Source organism: Melospiza melodia, chromosome Z, assembly GCF_035770615.1.
Source record: "Melospiza melodia melodia isolate bMelMel2 chromosome Z, bMelMel2.pri, whole genome shotgun sequence".
NCBI lineage: Eukaryota > Metazoa > Chordata > Aves > Passeriformes > Passerellidae > Melospiza > Melospiza melodia.
The window spans coordinates 1951977-1970598 of NC_086226.1; the positions used below are offsets into that span (position 1 = coordinate 1951977).

Below are 18622 nucleotides of genomic sequence, written 5' to 3' on the forward strand. Positions count from 1 at the left end.
CAACTGTGCCAAAATTTGGTATAAATTTTGCAATTTATACAAAAAAAAATTTACAAAAATTTATACCAAAAAATTGTACAAAAAATAGCTCCTCTTCAGATAACCTGTGTTTTTCAGAGTGCATCACTGAGGAATTAACAAAAACAAAGTGAAGGGTTTTCTCTGAGCCTCCATGATAAAACTTTCACCCTGCTGGCTTTTAAAGCAGAATCACTCTGCTCAGAAAAGCTCTTGGGAGAGCTCCTGTAGGACATATCTCTGTTTTCCTATCACCTCCTATAGCTTTCCTTTCCTCCAGCAGGTTTTGTCCTTGGGGTTTATGCCCAGATGAGCATGGCAGGGGGCTGGAGCAAGATGGGCTTTAAGATCCCTTCCAACCCATATGATTCTGTGATTCTATAATTCTAGATGCATTTTGACACTGTTTTACCCAGCCGCCTCAGATTATTCAGTACAAATTTGAGAGGACGTTACTCTTCATTACAAGTAATATATTATCCTTGATGCACACCCCTCACATGTGAAATTTTTGATCCCCAGAGTGGTAGCCAAGCATTCACTATTAAATCCCAGGGCAGGTTAAGGACCTGCAGTGGTGCAGAGGAGCTCTGTCCTCGCACCCAGCTCTCATCCTGGCGGCCTGTGGTGTGTGCCTCTGTGGCCTTGAGCACTCTTGGCTGCCTCTCCTGCCCTCCCTGGGGCTGCTGTTATCTGTGCTGGCAGCTCTCGGGGCTGGAACTGCACCCAGGCCACGTGAGATAAGGTGTTCCTCCTCCACCACAGCTCCCCGCGCTGTGGTCTCGAGCTTCGCCGCAAAACTGAGCTTGGGGTGAGGTGACACCAGGATAAAAAAGAAAAAAAAAAAAGGATATTTATTCGCATATTAATTTTTTTAAAAATAAGACTATTCCTTCAGGAATATTGATAGCATCCATTGCTTTTTTCCCCCCTTATTGTCTCTGAAAGTTCAATAAAAGTGAATTTCTATTCCCAAGAGAAGAACACGTCCAGTTGCTTCCACCACATCTTCACACTGGGCATGCACAAGACATGTGGATCCACCATGCAGATGGTCAGAGGCTTTCAAGGGTGAGGTCTGCTGTGTATTTAGCAGCTTTTTCTTTAGAAACACTGGTCTGGATACCAGAGAAATCAGCAGAGATTCCCATTAACTTCAGTGACCTTTGATCAGACTCAAAAATCACAAATGGGTTCCACAAAGCAATCTCAGCTCTGATTTGATCTTTCCCTTTGCTTGATAAAGAAGGAAAGTGCTGGCACCTGCCTGAATACAAAGTCCTGCCTGTGCAGGAGCTCTTTTGTGGCTTGTTCAGGCTCAAAGCCAAACACAAGTCCGGTGATTCCCTGCAGGAGGGAGAGAAGGCTCATACAGACCAGGCCTCCTCCTCTCTGGATGACACAAAATACAGAGTGGATTTGTGGCTTAAACAGAAAAAAATATCTGCATATGTCTGCAAGGCTGCTCTTTGCTGTTCACCTCTCTGTAAAATCCATTTAATGTTGTTAATTCGCTGTTTTATTGAGCCACAGAGGAAAATTCACAGTTGTGGTCGAATAGACTTTTAGTTGACGGTGAACTCTTTAGAATTCTCCAGACTGTGGATGCCTGAAACCCTTCCAAACAATCTCCAGGGGACTCGGAGAGGTGCTTGGGTCCTGTTTGTTACCGTGACGTGAGAGGAGCTGGACTTGCTGTGCACCTGTTTGTCTAGGCACAGCAGAAAAACCAGCCTATCTCCATTGTTTTGAAATACCTGCCAATACGGATTTCATTAATGTTTTCTTTGTGCCTGCATTAACGAAGGAAGGGTCTCCGCCCTGGAGCACCACTCCCTATGTGCCCACAGAGCAGAGGCAAGCCGCAGCCTGCGCGGAGATAACTCGGGGCAGCTGCCAGCTCAGCCCCAGCCTGGCACAGGGAGGCGGGGCTCCTGCAGGGCACAGAGCCGGGCAGGTCTGCCTCCCTCGCTGAGGCATGGGAAGGTCTCGGGAATTCTGCTGCTCAGAGTGACCCGAGGTGTGTTAGAAAGTCTCTTTTCCAGCCTGGTTGTTGAAGAAGGAGTCAGAGCTCTCTTCTCTTCTCTTCTCTCTCTTCTCTTCTCTTCTCTTCTCTTCTCTTCTCTTCTCTTCTCTTCTCTCTTCTCTTCTCTTCTCTTCTCTTCTCTTCTCTTTCTCTTCTCTTCTCTTCTCTTCTCTTCTCTCTCTTCTCTTCTCTTCTCTTCTCTTCTCTTCTCTTCTCTTCTCTTCTCTTCTCTTCTCTCTCTTCTTCTCTTCTCTTCTTCTCTCTTCTCTTCTCTTCTCTCTCTCTCTTCTCTCTCCTCTCCTCTCCTCTCCTCTCCTCTCCTCTCCTCTTCCTCTCCTCTCCTCTCCTCTCTCTCCTCTCCTCTCCTCTCCTCTCCTCTCCTCTCCTCTCCTCTCCTCTCCTCTCTCCTCTCCTCTCCTCTCCTCTCCTCTCCTCTCCTCTCCTCTCCTCCTCTCCTCTCCTCTCCTCTCCTCTCCTCTCCTCTCCTCTCCTCTCCTCTCCTCTCCTCTCTCCTCTCCTCTCCTCTCCTCTCCTCTCCTCTCTCTCCTCTCCTCTCCTCTCCTCTCCTCTCCTCTCCTCTCCTCTCCTCTCCTCTCCTCTCCTCTCCTCTCCTCATCCTCTCCTCTCTCCTCTCCTCTCCTCTCCTCTCTCTCCTCTCCTCTCCTCTCCTCTCCTCTTCCTCTCCTCTCCTCTCCTCTCCTCTCCTCTCTTAAACCAATCCAAAAGCGCCAACATCACAGCAGAAGATGGAGGCTAAGAAGAAGAAGAAGAAGGAGAAAGGCTGGACAGGCACAGATTCCTCCAACTTGCCTCCTGCACCCCCATTCTAAAAACCCCAAAAATCTGTTTTTCACCCCGTGATAAATTCACTATCATTCTACTCAAACTCTCTTGACTTGTAATTCTTCAAATAAAGGTTGGTAATTTCTTTTTCCATGGGTCAAATCAAAGTCACAGATGTCTTGGGCTCCGTGCCAAGGTCAAGCCATCCAGGACAGCCACAGGATGGCTTTGCTGGAGGGGATCATGCACATCAGAGGGGTCCCCTGCCCTGTGGGAGCCCTGTCAGGCCCCAGGGTGGAGCCTCCTGCTCCACCAGAAAGGCTGTGGAAATAATTGCTTATCCAAAGGATGGTGAGTAAAGCCTCTGTTTGATCCACCTCCACACTTTATTGATTGTCTAAACACGGAAGAGATTACCCTGCCCTATAAAAGCCACGGAGAGAAGGAAGCAATCAACAGAGGCAAATGAAGTGAGCAATTAGTCTGAAACCCTTCGGACCAGCTTTACTTTCAGGCGAGGTTTGAGCAGTGTGATGCTGACACAAGGATCTTCAGCAATCACAAGGTAATCCACAAATTTGTAATCTAATTCTGCTTTAGATTCTAATTTCCTTGGTGTATTTTCTTGATTTCTTTTTAAGCACAAGGGTGACACTGAGGTTTTCCTTAGCACATCTTACAGATGGGACAAAACGATTTGGTGTCTTGGGGGATTGGAGGACTCTCTAGTAAGAAAGTTGATTTTCCATTCTCAGTAACACTCAGCCCACCCAGCTCTCCCTGGGGAGAGGGAGAATTTCTCCAGGGGAATCTTCACACAACATCTGGAGCAGATTCTGGGCTGACATTTCATTTTACTCACATGCACTGATGGACAAGAGGCAAAGCCTGTGGCAGATCACTTAGCTACAGCTTCTGGAGGCAGTATAAAGAAAAGGCTCTGTGTCCTGGGGCAAATTGGCCAGGATTAGATAAAAGTATCAGCTAGATGTGTCAGAGAGTGTTGTTGGTGTTGTTGGATTGTTTGTCCATGCCAAAATTCCATTCCAGGCAGTGCCCAAGGCCAGTCTGGACAGGGCTTGGAGCAGCCTGGGACAGTGGAAGGTGTCCCTGCCCATGGCAGGGGTGGCACTGGATGGGCTCTAAGGTCCCTTGCAACCCAAACCATCCTGGGATTCTGTGATTCTGTAAAGATTAGAAGCCATGGAGTAAAATGAAGTCAAACTCAAGACAGTGGAAGCCTTAACAGAAGCATTCAGGGTTTTTGAGTTGGATTAACCTCTGTCTTTTGGATCTATCCCCTTGCTTTAATCTCCAGTTAAAGATAATTCACATTAGAGATAGTGAAACACTCAGGTGTAATAAAGGAATCTGAACTAAATGTGCTGGTTTTGAACATTAGGCTGGGATCTGATTGTCTCTTTGCCTAATTTTTCAGGATGGCCCATGCTGGTGACGATGATTTGTACAACTCTGTGGTCGTCCAGGAAGAAGGTGTTTTACTCTCCTGTTTGTTTCCATCAGCATTTAAAATCAGTTTTGCAGCGTGGTGACACTGCTGAGTGTGTTACCAAGTCTGTCAGGTTATGGACACAGGGTGTTGAGTGGGCTCAGAAGGAGTGGATGAATCAGACACACATGTTAGACATGATTCTGTTGGGGTTTAGGGTGGGAAGAATGGTGGAGCTGAAGGGAGGAGCTGCAGCAGAAAAGAGTGGGAGCCTTGGAGGCAGGGATGCAAGCCACTGTTCATTTCTTTAAGTTTGGAATTATATAGAAGAGTAAAAAAAGGACGGAAACAGATTGAAAAGGGTGGAAGTGGATGGAAAATGCTGGCTAGACAGGCAGTAAGGTTCAGGATCCTGCTTTAATATAAATGGGTGGATAATATATGAAATGCCTTTTGGTCTAACAGTGCAGGGCAGACTTTCCCACCCAGAAATCCACAGGGCTGCCTTTCAGTCTCAGTCCTGAAAAGCAGTTTTGATTTGCTCTTTGGTAGATAAAGACACACAAGTTATTACACACAATTTATTTAAACGGAGCTGTGAGATTTTGAAGAAAAACTGGTTCAGAAACACCCCTCTAATACAGAGCTGGTCACCCCCAGCTCTAATTTCCTTGGTGTATTTTCTTGATTTCTTTTTAAGCACAAGGGTGACACTGAGGTTTTCCTTAGCACATCTTACAGATGGGACAAAAAGATTTGGTGTCTTGGGGGGTTGGAGGACTCTCTAGTAAGAAAGTTGATTTTCCATTCTCAGTAACACTCAGCCCACCCAGCTCTCCCCGGGGAGAGGGAGAATTTCTCCAAGGGAATCTTCACACAACATCTGGAGCAGATTCTGGGCCTCATGGTTTGAGCAGGAGGACTGTCAGTATTTTCAGCCTGTAGCAACCTGTGATTTCACAGGAGGCTGCGTTCCCTGAAGCTGTTTGTTGGCAAAACTCACCTGTGGTTTCTCTTCAAGGCTCACCACCCTCCACCTATGCCATTGTCATGGTGTCCCTCAGTGGAGGCCTCCTGCTGCTGGTTGCCTTCAGCATGGCAGTAAGCGTTCTCCGGAGGTGAGTGTCAGGGCAGGTGAGGGAAACCAGGCTTGCCATGGGAATGTGTGCAGGGATGAACTCCTGCCCCAGCCAAGAGTCATCATCAGCCTGCCAAGCCCTAGTGGGGCTTCCTGGGGTCTTCCCAGGCTCCTTCCTCAGCCTGGAGCTGGATGGGAAAGCAGTGGCTGGAGAATCACCAGGGTGGGTGCTTGGTAATAGCAATTTGGGGCAATGACATTGGGTTTGCTTTATATCTGGTCCAAATTCTCCCCACCTCCATATATATATATATATATATATATATATATATATATACACATTTTATATACATATATATATATGTGTCTATATCTATATCTGTACCTATATCTGTACCTATGTGGTGTATGTATATATATGTGTGTGTGTATAGATCTATATCTGTATCTATATCTATATCTATATCTATATCTATATCTATATCTATATCTATATCTATATCTATATCATCTATATCATCTATATCATCTATATCATCTATATCATCTATATCATCTATATCATCTATATCTATATCTATATCTATATCTATATCTATATCTATATCTATATCTATATCATCTGTATCTGTACCTATATCTATACCTATGTATATATAATATATGTTTATATATCTGTACCTATATCTATACCTATGTGTATGTATGTATGTCTATATCCATACCTTTATCTATATCTATACCTAAGTGTGTATATCTATATCTATATCTGTATCTATATCTATACCTTTATCTATACCTTTATCTATATCCATACCTATATCTGTATCTGCATACCTCCATGTATAGATATATAGATTTATACATACATAGGTGTAATTTTATAGATATGCATTTAAATTTTATAGAGGAGAATCAAGACACCCAAAACCCCTGATTCCTCACTAATGCCAAAATTCTCATTGTTTTCAATCACCTGAACTCACTAAAAGAGGCAATTTCCTAGTGGCATCTATTTCTATAAAGAGAGGGTAAATCATATGTTTTGAGGAGTCTCTTCAAGCAAAAAAAAATTTGTTCGGTTTTAGTTTGAATGCATCTAGCCAAATGAAGCAGGGTGACGAGGTCACAAGGATGTGGTTTTATAAAGGGCAGGAGATTAGGGAAAAAAGGAATATGTCACCTCCATGATTAATTAAATCAGCTCTGCCCCGGCTATCAGTTCTGTGCTGCCATAAATTACATTCTGTTATTAACTGACTTGGCTTCAACAGCTCCTCATGCTGATCAGACACCCAGTTATTTGTATTTCCTCCATTTCTGTTGTGCAGGCGTTGCACATCGAATTATTCCTCCAAAAGACCTCAGAACACCTGTGGTGGTGGAAAAAGTTACAGTGGCAAACTGCAGCTCTGACAGGATTTCAACAGTGGATTTGACTGGCCCAATGTGCATAAATTACACTTCTTACAAGCAAAATGCGTGCCCAGCCGCAGTCTGCCACCTCTGAAGAGACAATTTCCATTTTTGATGCTCCTCCTTTGACAGCATCCCCCAATTCAGCACCAGAACAATGACAGCCCGCAGCTTCTTCCATTTGCAGCTTCCTTCTGGAGAGAAAAGGGGATAAAGGACTCAGGGGATGTGTGCTAGCTGAGAGGATGGACTGACATGCTGCACTCCATTTTCTCCACCAAAGTGCTGGACTGTGAACTCATACCACAAAAAGTATTAGAAAATGCAGGAAAATTGAGTTTTTTAATGGAAGTGGAGAAAAAGCGCAGACACACGTATCTTTTCTCTGTGACGCTGCTGTGTTAAAAATTTACTGCAGAGATTTACGTCTTTTTTCATATTGCCTCTCTTCTGTGGGGTGAGTCATGGGGAAAAAAACACAGGAGGGGAAATTCTGGTTATTTTTACAAAGATTTCCCAATGCCTCTGACTCACTCAGAATCCAGGCCTTATGCTGAGACCTAACCTTGTGCACACATGGCTCCCTATTATCTGCGTGACTCCAGCCTGCTAACGCTGGCATTATTGGACAGGATGCAGCCTGCAGAGCCTCAGGGCTGTGATTTGGTTTTCACCCACCCACTTTTACAGCCTGGAGAGAGAGAGACCATCTATTCATCTCTAAGCTGAGTGCTTTTGGGGCACTGATGACGTCTGGTGTGACACCAGCTCGCCTGGCTGTCCTCCTCATTCAGGGGGGTGGCTCCAGGGATCAGGCTGGGCTGGCATCTGGCTCCAAGGGGGATCAGTGTGATCCCTGGATCTGGCCAGCCTGTTCCAGCTTCATGCCCTTTGCTAGCTGCCTTTGGGAGCCCCTGGGCTGCAGCCTGTGAGATTCCTCTTTCTCCAGGCTTGGATGGGGCCACTGTCCCCTGGGGAAGCTGCTGGTGGACGGCCTGGCCCACTGGGACACAGCAGGACACCAAAATCCTCATGTCACCTCCTCTACATAACACTTATCAAAAGAGAGACTTGGGCCAGGCACAGGCAGGTGAGGCCGCCTCACCAAATCCGCATTTCATAACCCTGAGGGAAAATCTGTGCCACAAACGGGATCAGACTTCAGCCACCACTGTGGCTCCTCGTGCTTGTCCCCAAAAGGGCTCATTGAGTGACTTTTATGTTAGCTGAGGTGGAAGCCAGGCCTGATTCCAAAGCTGCAGCCACCCCTGGTCCTTTGATGTTGGCTGTAGTCCCACTCAGAATGTTTCCACTGGCACCATTTTCCCTGGTCCAACAGGAAAACAAACCCATGCCTGGTGGATCCCTGGTGGCAAACACCAACTCTGTGCCTGCAGGAGTTTGTGCCCCCTGGGTCTCCCTCCCTCTTTCCATGTAGTGAGCTGCTCCTGCCTGTCCTCTGCTGCTGCAGCAGCCTCAGGACACCCTGCTCTTCGCTCTCTTTAACCCCCCTGCCTTTTCTTCATGCTGCTCACTGCACAGAGACTAAATCCCCCACCTTTCAGAATTCATGGAGCTGTTTCCTCATCCTCTAAATCCCTCCCTAAGACTCTCTGCTGCCTCCATGCCTGAAAATCCTGCCCGTCTGTCAGCAGTGAGGCAGGGCTAAGCAGAGACTTGTAATTCCCTGAAAAAAATCCATTTGTTTCCTTGCTGCCCCCGCTCCCCACGTTGGCCTGCTTTAGATATCCACTGTCTTCCATCTCAGACATGGATTGGAAAATCCCTATGCCTGCCTCTGAAAAATATCTGCATGGCACCGAGCATGACAGGATTTGGGTCTGGACTGGTGTATTCCAGTGCAAAAGCAAGACAAACAGTGCAATAATAATGGAACGATGTCGTGCCACAGAGATGATCTTTAAGCTCCCCTCCAGCTCAAACCATTCCCTGATTCTATGGCCATTCTGTACTCTTGGTGGTGGCAAGATAAGGAACAGCATGTGTGTGTGTGTGTGTGTCTGTTTCTGTGTCTGTGAGAGAGAGAGAACCAGGCAACAAATGACACTTAAAGGCTGTTATGGTTACCGAGTCAGGTAACTTAGGGAAAACAGCATCGATAAATTTAGGTGTAAATCCAGGAGTTGTGTATGGTTTTCCATCTTGTTCCTCAATCCCCAGGCAGTCCTTTTGTGCATGAAGCCCTATTAATGTCCTCTCAAATCCCAGGAAGGCTGTCAGGTTGTGTTTTTGGAGGGATGGCTGTTCTCAAACAAGCAAGGGCAGGGGTGACCCATGAGTCACGGATAAGGAAAGGATCTTTTCTGTGCACAGCTGCTGACAGGTGAGCACCAGACACACATTCTCCCACATGTACAGAATCTTACTGCATTCCCAGCTTTGGTGGTTTAAAAAAAAAAAAAAAAAACCCATCTGGATATTAAACCAGTCACTCAATTTGTGCTTACCAGGGACGTGTTGCATCAGTCGGATGCACCATTAACTTTACAGCCTTCGACAGTGCTATAGGTGCGATGAGTGAGGGATGACAAAGGCTTTAGTCTAACTGTGAAATTTAGCTATTGGATTTATTTATAGCACCTGGCCGAGACACAGAACCTAATTTTTTTCACCTACGCAAAGTATTTCAGGTAATGAAGTTAACTCATAGTAGGAGTTGGTAAAAAATCTGCCACCAACAAAATGCATTTCTTCACTTCTTGGGATCGTTGGGCCCAATTTCCAGACTTTTCTGGGCCCCCAAAATTTTCTCACTGATGTGTATCTGGGTATGTACAGTGCCCGAAGGAGGAAATGGTTAAAGCCAGTTCAGAAAATAAAGTCAGAAGATGGTGGCAAGTGAGGTGAAGGGTATATGACCTGAAGTCATAGGTTTTCCTTTGTCCTGGTATTTTCTCATCAGGATTAAACTCAGTTAACCCCCAAATCTCCCACGCCAGCAAGCTGGGTTCTCATTAAGTGTAGGGGACAGTGAGACCCGGGCAGATGTGCTCTGCCTGACGATATTGAACGAGAAACTGAGAGTGAAAAACACCAGTGCCTTCACAATACTTCACCAGCCTCAAGTTTAATCCTTTGACATCTGTAAGGTGGTTTAAAACTCTCCTTTATGGTGATTGAATGCACCCTGCAGATGACACCAGGGGAATTTACTGTACTGAAACACGACACCTTAATGAAACAAAAAAAAAAAAGCCCCTTTCCTTCTAATGCAAGCAACTTTATCTGGTTTTCCCTTCAACCACGTAACATGATTCAGAGATAAGACTCCTGTGGTTGCTAAGTTGCCATGATGGATTTCATTAAGGGGAAAATCATGTCAAGTTTATGTCAGCTTGATGGCAGCTGCTCTTTCGAAATACATCTTAATTATGGGTAAAAATACTAAGCCATAACTTGTGTACTTATTGCAAAAACCTCGTTTTGTTTTTTTTTTTCAGGGCCATAACTCTAAGCATTAGCTCTTCACTGAGGTTAGCATTTATTTATTTATAGCTTGTGTACCGTAAGGAGGTAGCCCAGGAAATGCTACTTGATCATGGTGATTATAAGATATCTGTGTTAGTGAGCCCCATATTCATCTGTATTTAATTATAGAATCACTGCCAGAATGCCCTAAGTTATGTCTGAGGACAAAAAGACAGCTCTGTTTGTGAGACCATCACATGTCACCACTCAGAACTTCTTAAAAATTTGTAGTGACCTTTGGGATTAAATTTTTCAGGCCAATATTGACTTTCCCTGCCTGTATGGAGTTTGATATAATCTTTCAAGAAAAGCTTTTTTTTTATTTTTTGTTTTGATATTTACAGATAGAAAAAGGTTATTTGAATTATAAAGCCCTGCAAATTTGGGGCAGAAAGGGGGAGTGGGAACCGGGCAATTAGAAATGGCTCCATTTCAAAATGTTAAAATGGTGGGTTTTAGAAGTTTTGCAGTTATAGCAAATTTTAAAACCTAGATGAGAAATAGAGAAGCTGTGCTGGAGCTCCTGAGCCTGCAAGTGTGTGCTCACATGTGCCACTACACTCAAGTGTTCCCTCTAACCGCTGGCTTATGAAGTTAATCATACACAAGAGAGTTTTCAGAACCAAAGCATCTGGGAAAAACAATGAGTTTTCATGTAAGTAAACACTTCAGTACAGGCTTCAAAAATATTGAGCTCGCTGCAACTGCAAGAGATGTTCTAGTCATTACCTGAATTGAGACTATATTCCTTTTTTGAGGCTGAAATGACACTTTTGACCAGATGACAGAACTCTGATGAACATCCTTGATTCTCTATCTCAATTGTACAATAGCAGTAATTTTGGGAGTAAATTGTAAATTGTGGTTCTGGTGGCGGGGTGCTTTATTCCAGTATTAAAATGTGATGTTATTTAATAGTAGTGACTATTAAGATGTACAATATTGTGACACTGACTGTACCAGAGTGGGTGTTTTGGGAAGGAAAGATGAACACAAGAAGAAGCTGAGGTGTGGGTTTCTTCTCAGCTGATTCACTTGGTGTCTGAGCATCTATCGATTACATACTCATGACAATTTATTAATTGAAGTATCAGGTCATCACTTGCTGCTGATCTTCACACAGAGCATGGGGATGCAATATTGACAGGTGGTGAATAATTTGTCCAGACTGTGCCAGAAGTCTGTGGCAGGGCAGGGAATCGAGATGGGGTCTCTGCACCCCACCACACTGAGCACAAGGCTCAAACCATTCCCTGATTCCCTGATTCTATGATTCAATGGATTCGCCTCCATTGCAGCAGAGGGCTCCAATAACCAACACCACAAAGGGATCGTGCAGATCACTGTGCCCTGATTGAGTCATAAAAGCACCAACCATCCGAGTTAAGGGGCTCGGGTACTGTGAGATTACGGGGAAATAAAATCAGGGAGGGTTCTGCAAATCCCCCCCTTCAGCCAATGGGACTGAAAGAGGCAAAGGGGAAAAAATGTCTATTTGTGCATCAATAACTACACTGGGATAACTGTGTAACTACAGTACAGGGATAAGTGTGTAACTACAGCAGTTATAACAGGGGATACAGTATCCCTGAGCTCCAGTTGTGGTTATTTTGTAATTTGACTGGAGAAGCAGTGATCAATCCGCTATAAAAGGTAATTGTTTTCTTTTGGAGTGTGCTTTGGATTATGTGCTGGATAAACAGCATCTGGGATCTGGGCTGACTTCCTGCGAGAAACCTCAGTCAGGACAGGAGGAAAACCAATGTGCTGAGAAAACACACAGAAAAACCCCGCTGTCCATAAGGATAAATATAAGTATAAACTCATGTATTTTTTCATGCGCAGTGTTTATGTTTTTTATTAATTTCTACTTGTGTTGGGTTGCTGATGAGGGATGGCCACGGGGCTGCCCCATGCCGGGCAGTGTCTCCCTGCTGCCAGCAGACACCACGTTACCACGTCACCGACGGAGGAGGAGGAGGATGAGGATGAGCCTTACTCCCGCTCCAATCCAAAGGCCACTTGCTGCACGGCGAGCGGAGCCGCCCACGTCACAGCCTGCGCTGTGAGGACCATGGGGCTCCGAGAGATCCACGGACCTGGGAGATCCACGGCGCTCCGAAGGACCCGCGGACCTGAGAAAACCACGGGGCTCCGAGGGATCCATGGACCCGGGGGATCCACGGATCCGATGGACCCAAGGGGCTCCGAGGAACCCATGTGGAGGCGAGGGATCCATGGCCACGAGGGATCCACAGGGCTCCACGGGCTCCATGGACACGAGGGATCCATGGACCCAATGAACCCAAGAGGCTCTGACAGATCAATGGACCCAAGGGATCCAGAGGTCTCTGAACGACCAATGGACCCAAGGGATCCACGGGGTTCCAAGGGATCCATGGACTGAAGGCATTCACGGATCCAACGGACCCAAGGGGTTCTGATGGAACCACAGGGCTCCGAGGCATCCATGAACCTGAGGGATCCACGGTCCCAACAGACCCAAGGAGCTCCGAGGGACCCGCGGGGTTCTGAGGGGTCCACGGACTCAAGGGCTCCACGGGGCTCCAAAGGATCCATGGGCGCGAGGGATCCACGGATCCAATGGACCCAACGGGCTCCATGGGACCCACGGGGCTCCGAGAGATCCACGGACTCGAGGGATCCACAGGCATCCAAGTGATCCATTGACCAGAGGGATCCATAGATCCAGCGGACTCAAGAGGCTGCCAGGAATCCCCGGGGCGCCGAGGGATCCACGGGGCTCTGCGAGGTCCGCGGGTTCGGCCGGACCCGAGGGGCTCCGAGGGGCTCCGAGGGGTTCGGGGTCCCGAGGGATGCGCGGGGGAACCCGGACTCGAGCGCGGCTGCTGGAGCCGGCGGCCACGCCCCCCCCGACCACGCCCCGTAGGGCGGGCACGGCGCGGCCGGGAGGCCACGCCTCCACAAACCACACCGCGCCCCATTGGGCCGGGCTCATCAAGCCGCGCCCCATATTTGTCCCGCCCCATAAAGCCACGCCCCCTCCCTGCGCCCCAAACGCGCGGCAGCCGCGGAGAGGCCACGCCCCGCCCCAGCCCTTGAGTGAGGCCCCGCCCTCAGGCTCCGCCCCTCCCGGCCGCGAGCGAGGCCCCGCCCCCCGCCCCGCCACGTCTCTCTCGGGCGCCGCTCCCGTTGCCGCTGCCGGTGCCACTCCCGGGGTCGCCCCGCTCCGCCCCGCCGGGCCATGGCGTTCACGCTCTACTCGCTGCTGCAGGCCTCGCTCCTCATCGTCAACGCCGTGGCCGTGCTGCACGAGGAGCGCTTCCTCCGCCACGGTGAGCCGGGAGGGCCGCCCGGCCTGGGGGGGTGGACGCGGTGGCCGCGGCCCCGCCGCCGCTCCCTGCCGGTGGGAGCAGCAGCGCACGGGGGAGGGCTTTGGGAATCGGGGTGGGTTTGGGCTTTGGGGATGAATTCCCAGCCGCTTTCGTCGTACCTTTCTCTCTTCTTTGTTTTTCTTTTTTTTTTTTTCCCCCTATAATTGTCCTTTTTATCCTGTTCATTTTTAACTGTTTCGCGGCCCTTCGTGCCGCGCCTCGGAGTGGTTGGTGTCGTACAAAGGTTTCCTTTTTCTTGCCGTGCCTGGCTCTTGATGAGATGGCGACTCTCGGTCCGTGGGATTCCCGGGGCTGGGCATCCTCGCCCTTCAAAAGAAGCCAAAGCCCTGCAAAAGAGAGAAAATCCACCGACAAAGATCTGCAAAGCCGTGGGGGGAAATAAAAAAGGCCAACGATCCACGGTTTCCGAGTTCATTCGTGTGGAGAATCCTGACTTCTCCACGTCAGGCTGAGCCAGGATTGTTGGCAGGAGTGCAGCAGGGCATCCCTTTCCCCTGCTGGATTTGTTTCAAGGGATCTCCTCGGTTTGGGTTTGGGCTTTTCTTTGGCTCTCCTGACGAGCAGCTGCAGTTAAAAACGGGAGATGTGGGTACTAGTGGGATGGGTGAAGCCACTTGTCAGCCTCGTGAGACTTGGGAATATAGTTCCAGGCTCATCCCAGTGGGAAGCAGCAGCTGGCAAGGCTGGTCAGGAAGAGGACTCACCCCCCACCCTCGGTTTGGTGCCAGGGAGGCGAGAAAGGGAGAACAAAAATCACTTAAAAGTGGCCTTTGGAGAAAGAAATGCACAGCTTGGGCAGTGGAGCTTGGTGTATTGAGAGCTGCTCCTTGCTGTGCTCCTTCCCAAAATGGTAAGGGCTGCAGCCAGCAGGTTTTAAAAATCCCTGGACACATCCCTGGTCCCATCATGCTGTGTCTGGGCATCGTAAAACTTCAGGGCTTCTGCTACACTCAGAAAAATTCCCAATTCTTTTTCCTCAAAAGTTCTAGCTTTTTTTTTTTTACAGCAGTTGCAAAAATCATCACCCCGATTTTGGAATTTGTGCTGGCTGTTCTTCTCTCGTGTGGCCCCATTTTCAGTGCTGAAGCATCACCATTTCACATCTTGCAGTTATTTGCTATTTTGTTTTCAGTACTGTGAACAGATTGCACTTGGTTTAGGGTTTATTTTCACAGCTGTTTTATTTTTTAAGCTCAGATGAACTCACCTGTTAGTCTGGGCACGCAGGGAACAGTGGTGTATTAAAAAGGTGAGGGTTTTCTTTACAGAAACATGGATTTACCATCGCTTAATGTGAGGTTTAACAGTTTCAGCTTACTGTATAAAAATATGCTTGTGAAATGAGGCTAATTGGGCTGTCTATCTGTGTTAGTATAAACTACACTCAGGATAGATTGCTTGCTAAAATTGTAGCATTTGTTGTGTGGTTTTGGGGTTTTTTTCCTAAAGTGTGTGTCTGTTTTTATGTGACCCAGTTGGCTGGGGAAGCGACCAAGGGATTGGAGGATTTGGAGAGGAACCAGGAATTAAAGCACAGCTGACTAACCTCATTCGATCAATACGAACCGTTATGAGAGGTAAGGGCACAATATTTACTGTTATCATTATGATTATGATGATTACTATTACAATCTGTAATGTCTTGTTTCTGCACTAATCTGTACTTCATCCGGGCCTGGACTCTCTGTGAGAGGGTGCAGGCCTCACCTAAAGTGCCCTAATTCTGGTAAAAGTGCAAAAACACTCTCTGGCTCGCTCTGGCTTGTGTTTCTCCTGTGGAGCTTTTGCCTCTCCTTGGGGTTTGGCAGCTGGGAGGAAGTTTGGTGATCAACCAAAGTGTGCAATTAGTGTCAATCACTTTGTCTAAATCCAACTTTATGGCAAGTACCTGTGAGGGAAATGTAATTCTGGGATTTCTGAAAGGCAAGCGAGGCTTACATGCCTCAGAAGATGGGGAGAAACATAGAATAGAAACTTAATTTGCAAGTTACTGATAGTTCTTCATTATGAAGGACACCAAAAATTCATTTTGTAGATGATGGTAGAGAGGGAGTAACAAATCTTAACCTGTCTTGCCTATCACTGAGTAAAACCCAAAACATTTATTCTAAAGCACAACAAAGCCAAGGACATAAGCTGAATTTTAGATTGTTTACTTACATTTGGAGAAAGAGTTACTTGTGTTGAAGTTAAAGCAGAACTAAAGGCTCTGGGTTAAAGTTAAAACATGCTGTGGAAAAAATACTTCTGCTGTATGTCCTTGAGCTTGACTCCTTCCACTGGCTCCCACTTTACATAGGAAAATTAAATGTATTTCTAAAATTTTGACTGGTTCTGCTCCTCCTCTCACCGTTATATGAAGCTCCGTCATTTTGTGATGTGGAAAGCAGAATTTTCACTGTTAATTTCCCATTTTTCCCCATCTTTAGTGCCACTAATAGCCCTGAACTCCATCACAATCGTTCTCCTCCTGCTGTTTGGTTGAAGACACCCCGTGGAAACCCTTTGGACATCCAAAGAAGCCAGTTGCTGACCACCACTGCTCTGAGTTCCCTGGGATCCAGCACGGTTTAGCTGTCAATCTGACATTCAACTTAAAATAGTAAAAGATACTATTTCTATTTATCCCATTTCCTAATGTTCCCTTGCAGTTTCATTAAGCAGGATCACGGGATCAATGCAACAACGCTGCAAACACATTGGACTGTGACCAGTTCTGTTGCTGCCTGTTCATAGTGTTGATTAATTATTAGAGTAAATGTCATAGGATGTTGCAGTGACTGGCAATGGGATGCAGCTTTTAAATGCTTTGTTACTCAGGGATGAATTTCCTTCAGTACGCTCTCCAATTTGTTTTTAAATTGAGAAAAACAACAATGTGTTTGTTTCCATTTCAATTACTACCATGGAACTGTTCATGAGAACATGAATTAGGCTCTGACAGCATGTCATAAAGAATACTTGTTATAAAGGTTTGAAGTCCAGCTGTGATATGGAGGGAGATAAAATCAGCTGGGTAAAGTTCCTGATTCAGGTTAGCATTGAAAGCTGGATTTTTCTGCTTTGATTGGGGATTTTTGTCTTCAAATCAGTATATCATACTGATGGTAAAGTCAGTATGTAGAAAATGGGTATTTTTCATACTGATGGTAAAGTCAGTATGTAGAAAATGGGTGCAATTGCAGTGCAAAATTCAAAGAAAAAAAATTAAAAATTAATTAAAAAAAAAAAAAAGCTGTACCTAAAGCTGAGTAACTCTGTGTTAACTTTGGGGATATTAGTGATTAGTATTTGTTACTTTTCTGTCAAGAATTGTTATTACACTTTTTAAAATATGTATTAAACTCTGCGTGGTGATCACTGTGGTCAAAGTGGGGAACCACTTTGCATTCTGAGCTTCCTGGGAAACGTGGGAGGGGAATACCATGGGAGGTGAATACCCTGTGCTTTGCAAACGTATTTCTTTGGGAAAACCCCGAATTTGCAGCCTCTTCTGTTACTGCTCCTTCCCCTGCCCTCCATCATCATCATCATCATCATTTGTTAAATTAACAGCTTTGAAAGTGCAACTGTGTGTGTGACTTTGCAGTTCTGTGGAAGAGAATGCTCCTAATTGCTTTCCTACCGGTCTTGTCTCAATTAAGACTGCTGAGTTAGGTCTGAAAAGGTGATTCTCATTGTCATGGTTTGGGCCTGGCAGAGAGCCAGTGCCCCCTTGAGAATACCCTCTCCCTGGTGTCTGCTGTGAGATGTGACCAGGAATAAGCAAAGCAGGCTCCAGCTTAAACATAAAGAAAACTTTATTACCTAAACTACAATAAAAGAAGGAAAAAATTGAAAACCTTACAAAAAAACACTTTCCTCCTCCCCACCACCAAAAATTTCCCAATCCGATACATTTCCCCAAGTCACCAACTGCCCAGTCTGGCACCACCCTATAGAATACTCAAACTTCAGTCCATGAAGAGGAGAGGAGTCTTTCTTGCACCATAGGCTTCCCCTGGAAACACGCTGAAACCTCGTGTGCTTCCATGTCACTCAGCACCCCCTGGAAAATCCTTTTGCCATTGTGACATCTTCCTTCCATGCCCAGTGCTCTCACCACTGTGCATGGACCAGAGCTGCTTCTAGGGTTGTCTTTTAAGGATGCCTTGTCTCACTCCAAAAAGGCACAGTCTCTGCTTTGGGACATCTGTCCCCCCCATTTTTTTCCAACCCCCTGGGGCCGAGGGGTCCCCACAATGAACCCTCCTGGTTCTGAGGCACTGCCTCCCCCTAAGTGCAGTCTCTGTGTCACAGGAATAAAACTGAGTCTGTGGCTACACAAGAAAAGTCCAGCCAAAAGGCCACTCCAATCATCTCTCCCCACTCAGCCAGGCTTCTCCACGTCCCTCGGGCCTAGTTCTTGGTTATCTCATTTCCTATCTTTCTTCTTATTCAGCTCCGAGGAGGATCAGCATTTTTGCAAGGTCCCAATCATGTAAGAAAAAGAGTTAAACATTTCAGCCTCTGTCTGTCCCGGAGCTCCGGCACTCCCACACTCGCTGCTGCTCCGGCCAAACCCCACTGGCCACACCAGGTGCCAATATCAAAATCCGAGCACCCATTGGTTTGACCGCAGCATCCCAGAATTCCCACTTCTTCCTGGTCAAACCACCACACTCATGTATCTTTATAGAGAAGTTAGAATCCTTCATCTGTTCTGCTAAAGTGCTTGACTTTAAATTAAAGAGGGGAGGCCAAGGGAAACCTGGAAGTTTCATTATTTAAAGCAGCTTAGCCAATCATCTTTTCTCCCAATGTCTTGATGACTAAAGCATATGCTCTTGTATATGAAGAAGAATCTGTAAAACATGTAAATGCATATTATGTGATCTTCAATCACAGGTTTTTGCAGAGTAAAGGACATCCAGGAGGAGAGGTTTATGTTGTTTCCTTTTTTCTTGTGATTTTTGTAAATAAATCCTGAATTTCCAAGTTAAGCA

The 18622-nt window shown here is 46.4% G+C and overlaps 1 protein-coding gene across 1 annotated transcript; it reads left to right on the plus strand.

The window, feature by feature from the left end:
- The first annotated feature begins 13416 nt into the window (after positions 1 to 13416).
- IER3IP1 (immediate early response 3 interacting protein 1) lies at positions 13417 to 17008 on the plus strand. The gene is made up of 3 exons (XM_063180225.1): positions 13417 to 13577; positions 15113 to 15214; positions 16067 to 17008. The coding sequence occupies exons 1-3, from the start codon at positions 13487 to 13489 to the stop codon at positions 16120 to 16122; spliced, it is 249 nt and encodes an 82-aa protein (XP_063036295.1). The 5' UTR covers positions 13417 to 13486; the 3' UTR covers positions 16123 to 17008.
- The last annotated feature ends 1614 nt before the right edge of the window (positions 17009 to 18622 follow it).

Coding starts and splice junctions, on each gene's coding strand:
- IER3IP1 (XM_063180225.1), top strand. CDS start 13,487: ATGGCGTTCACGCTCTACTCGCTGCTGCAGGCCTCGCTCCTCATCGTC. Junction 13,578..15,112: donor GGAGCGCTTCCTCCGCCACG/GTGAGCCGGGAG, acceptor TATGTGACCCAG/TTGGCTGGGGAAGCGACCAA. Junction 15,215..16,066: donor AATACGAACCGTTATGAGAG/GTAAGGGCACAA, acceptor CCCCATCTTTAG/TGCCACTAATAGCCCTGAAC.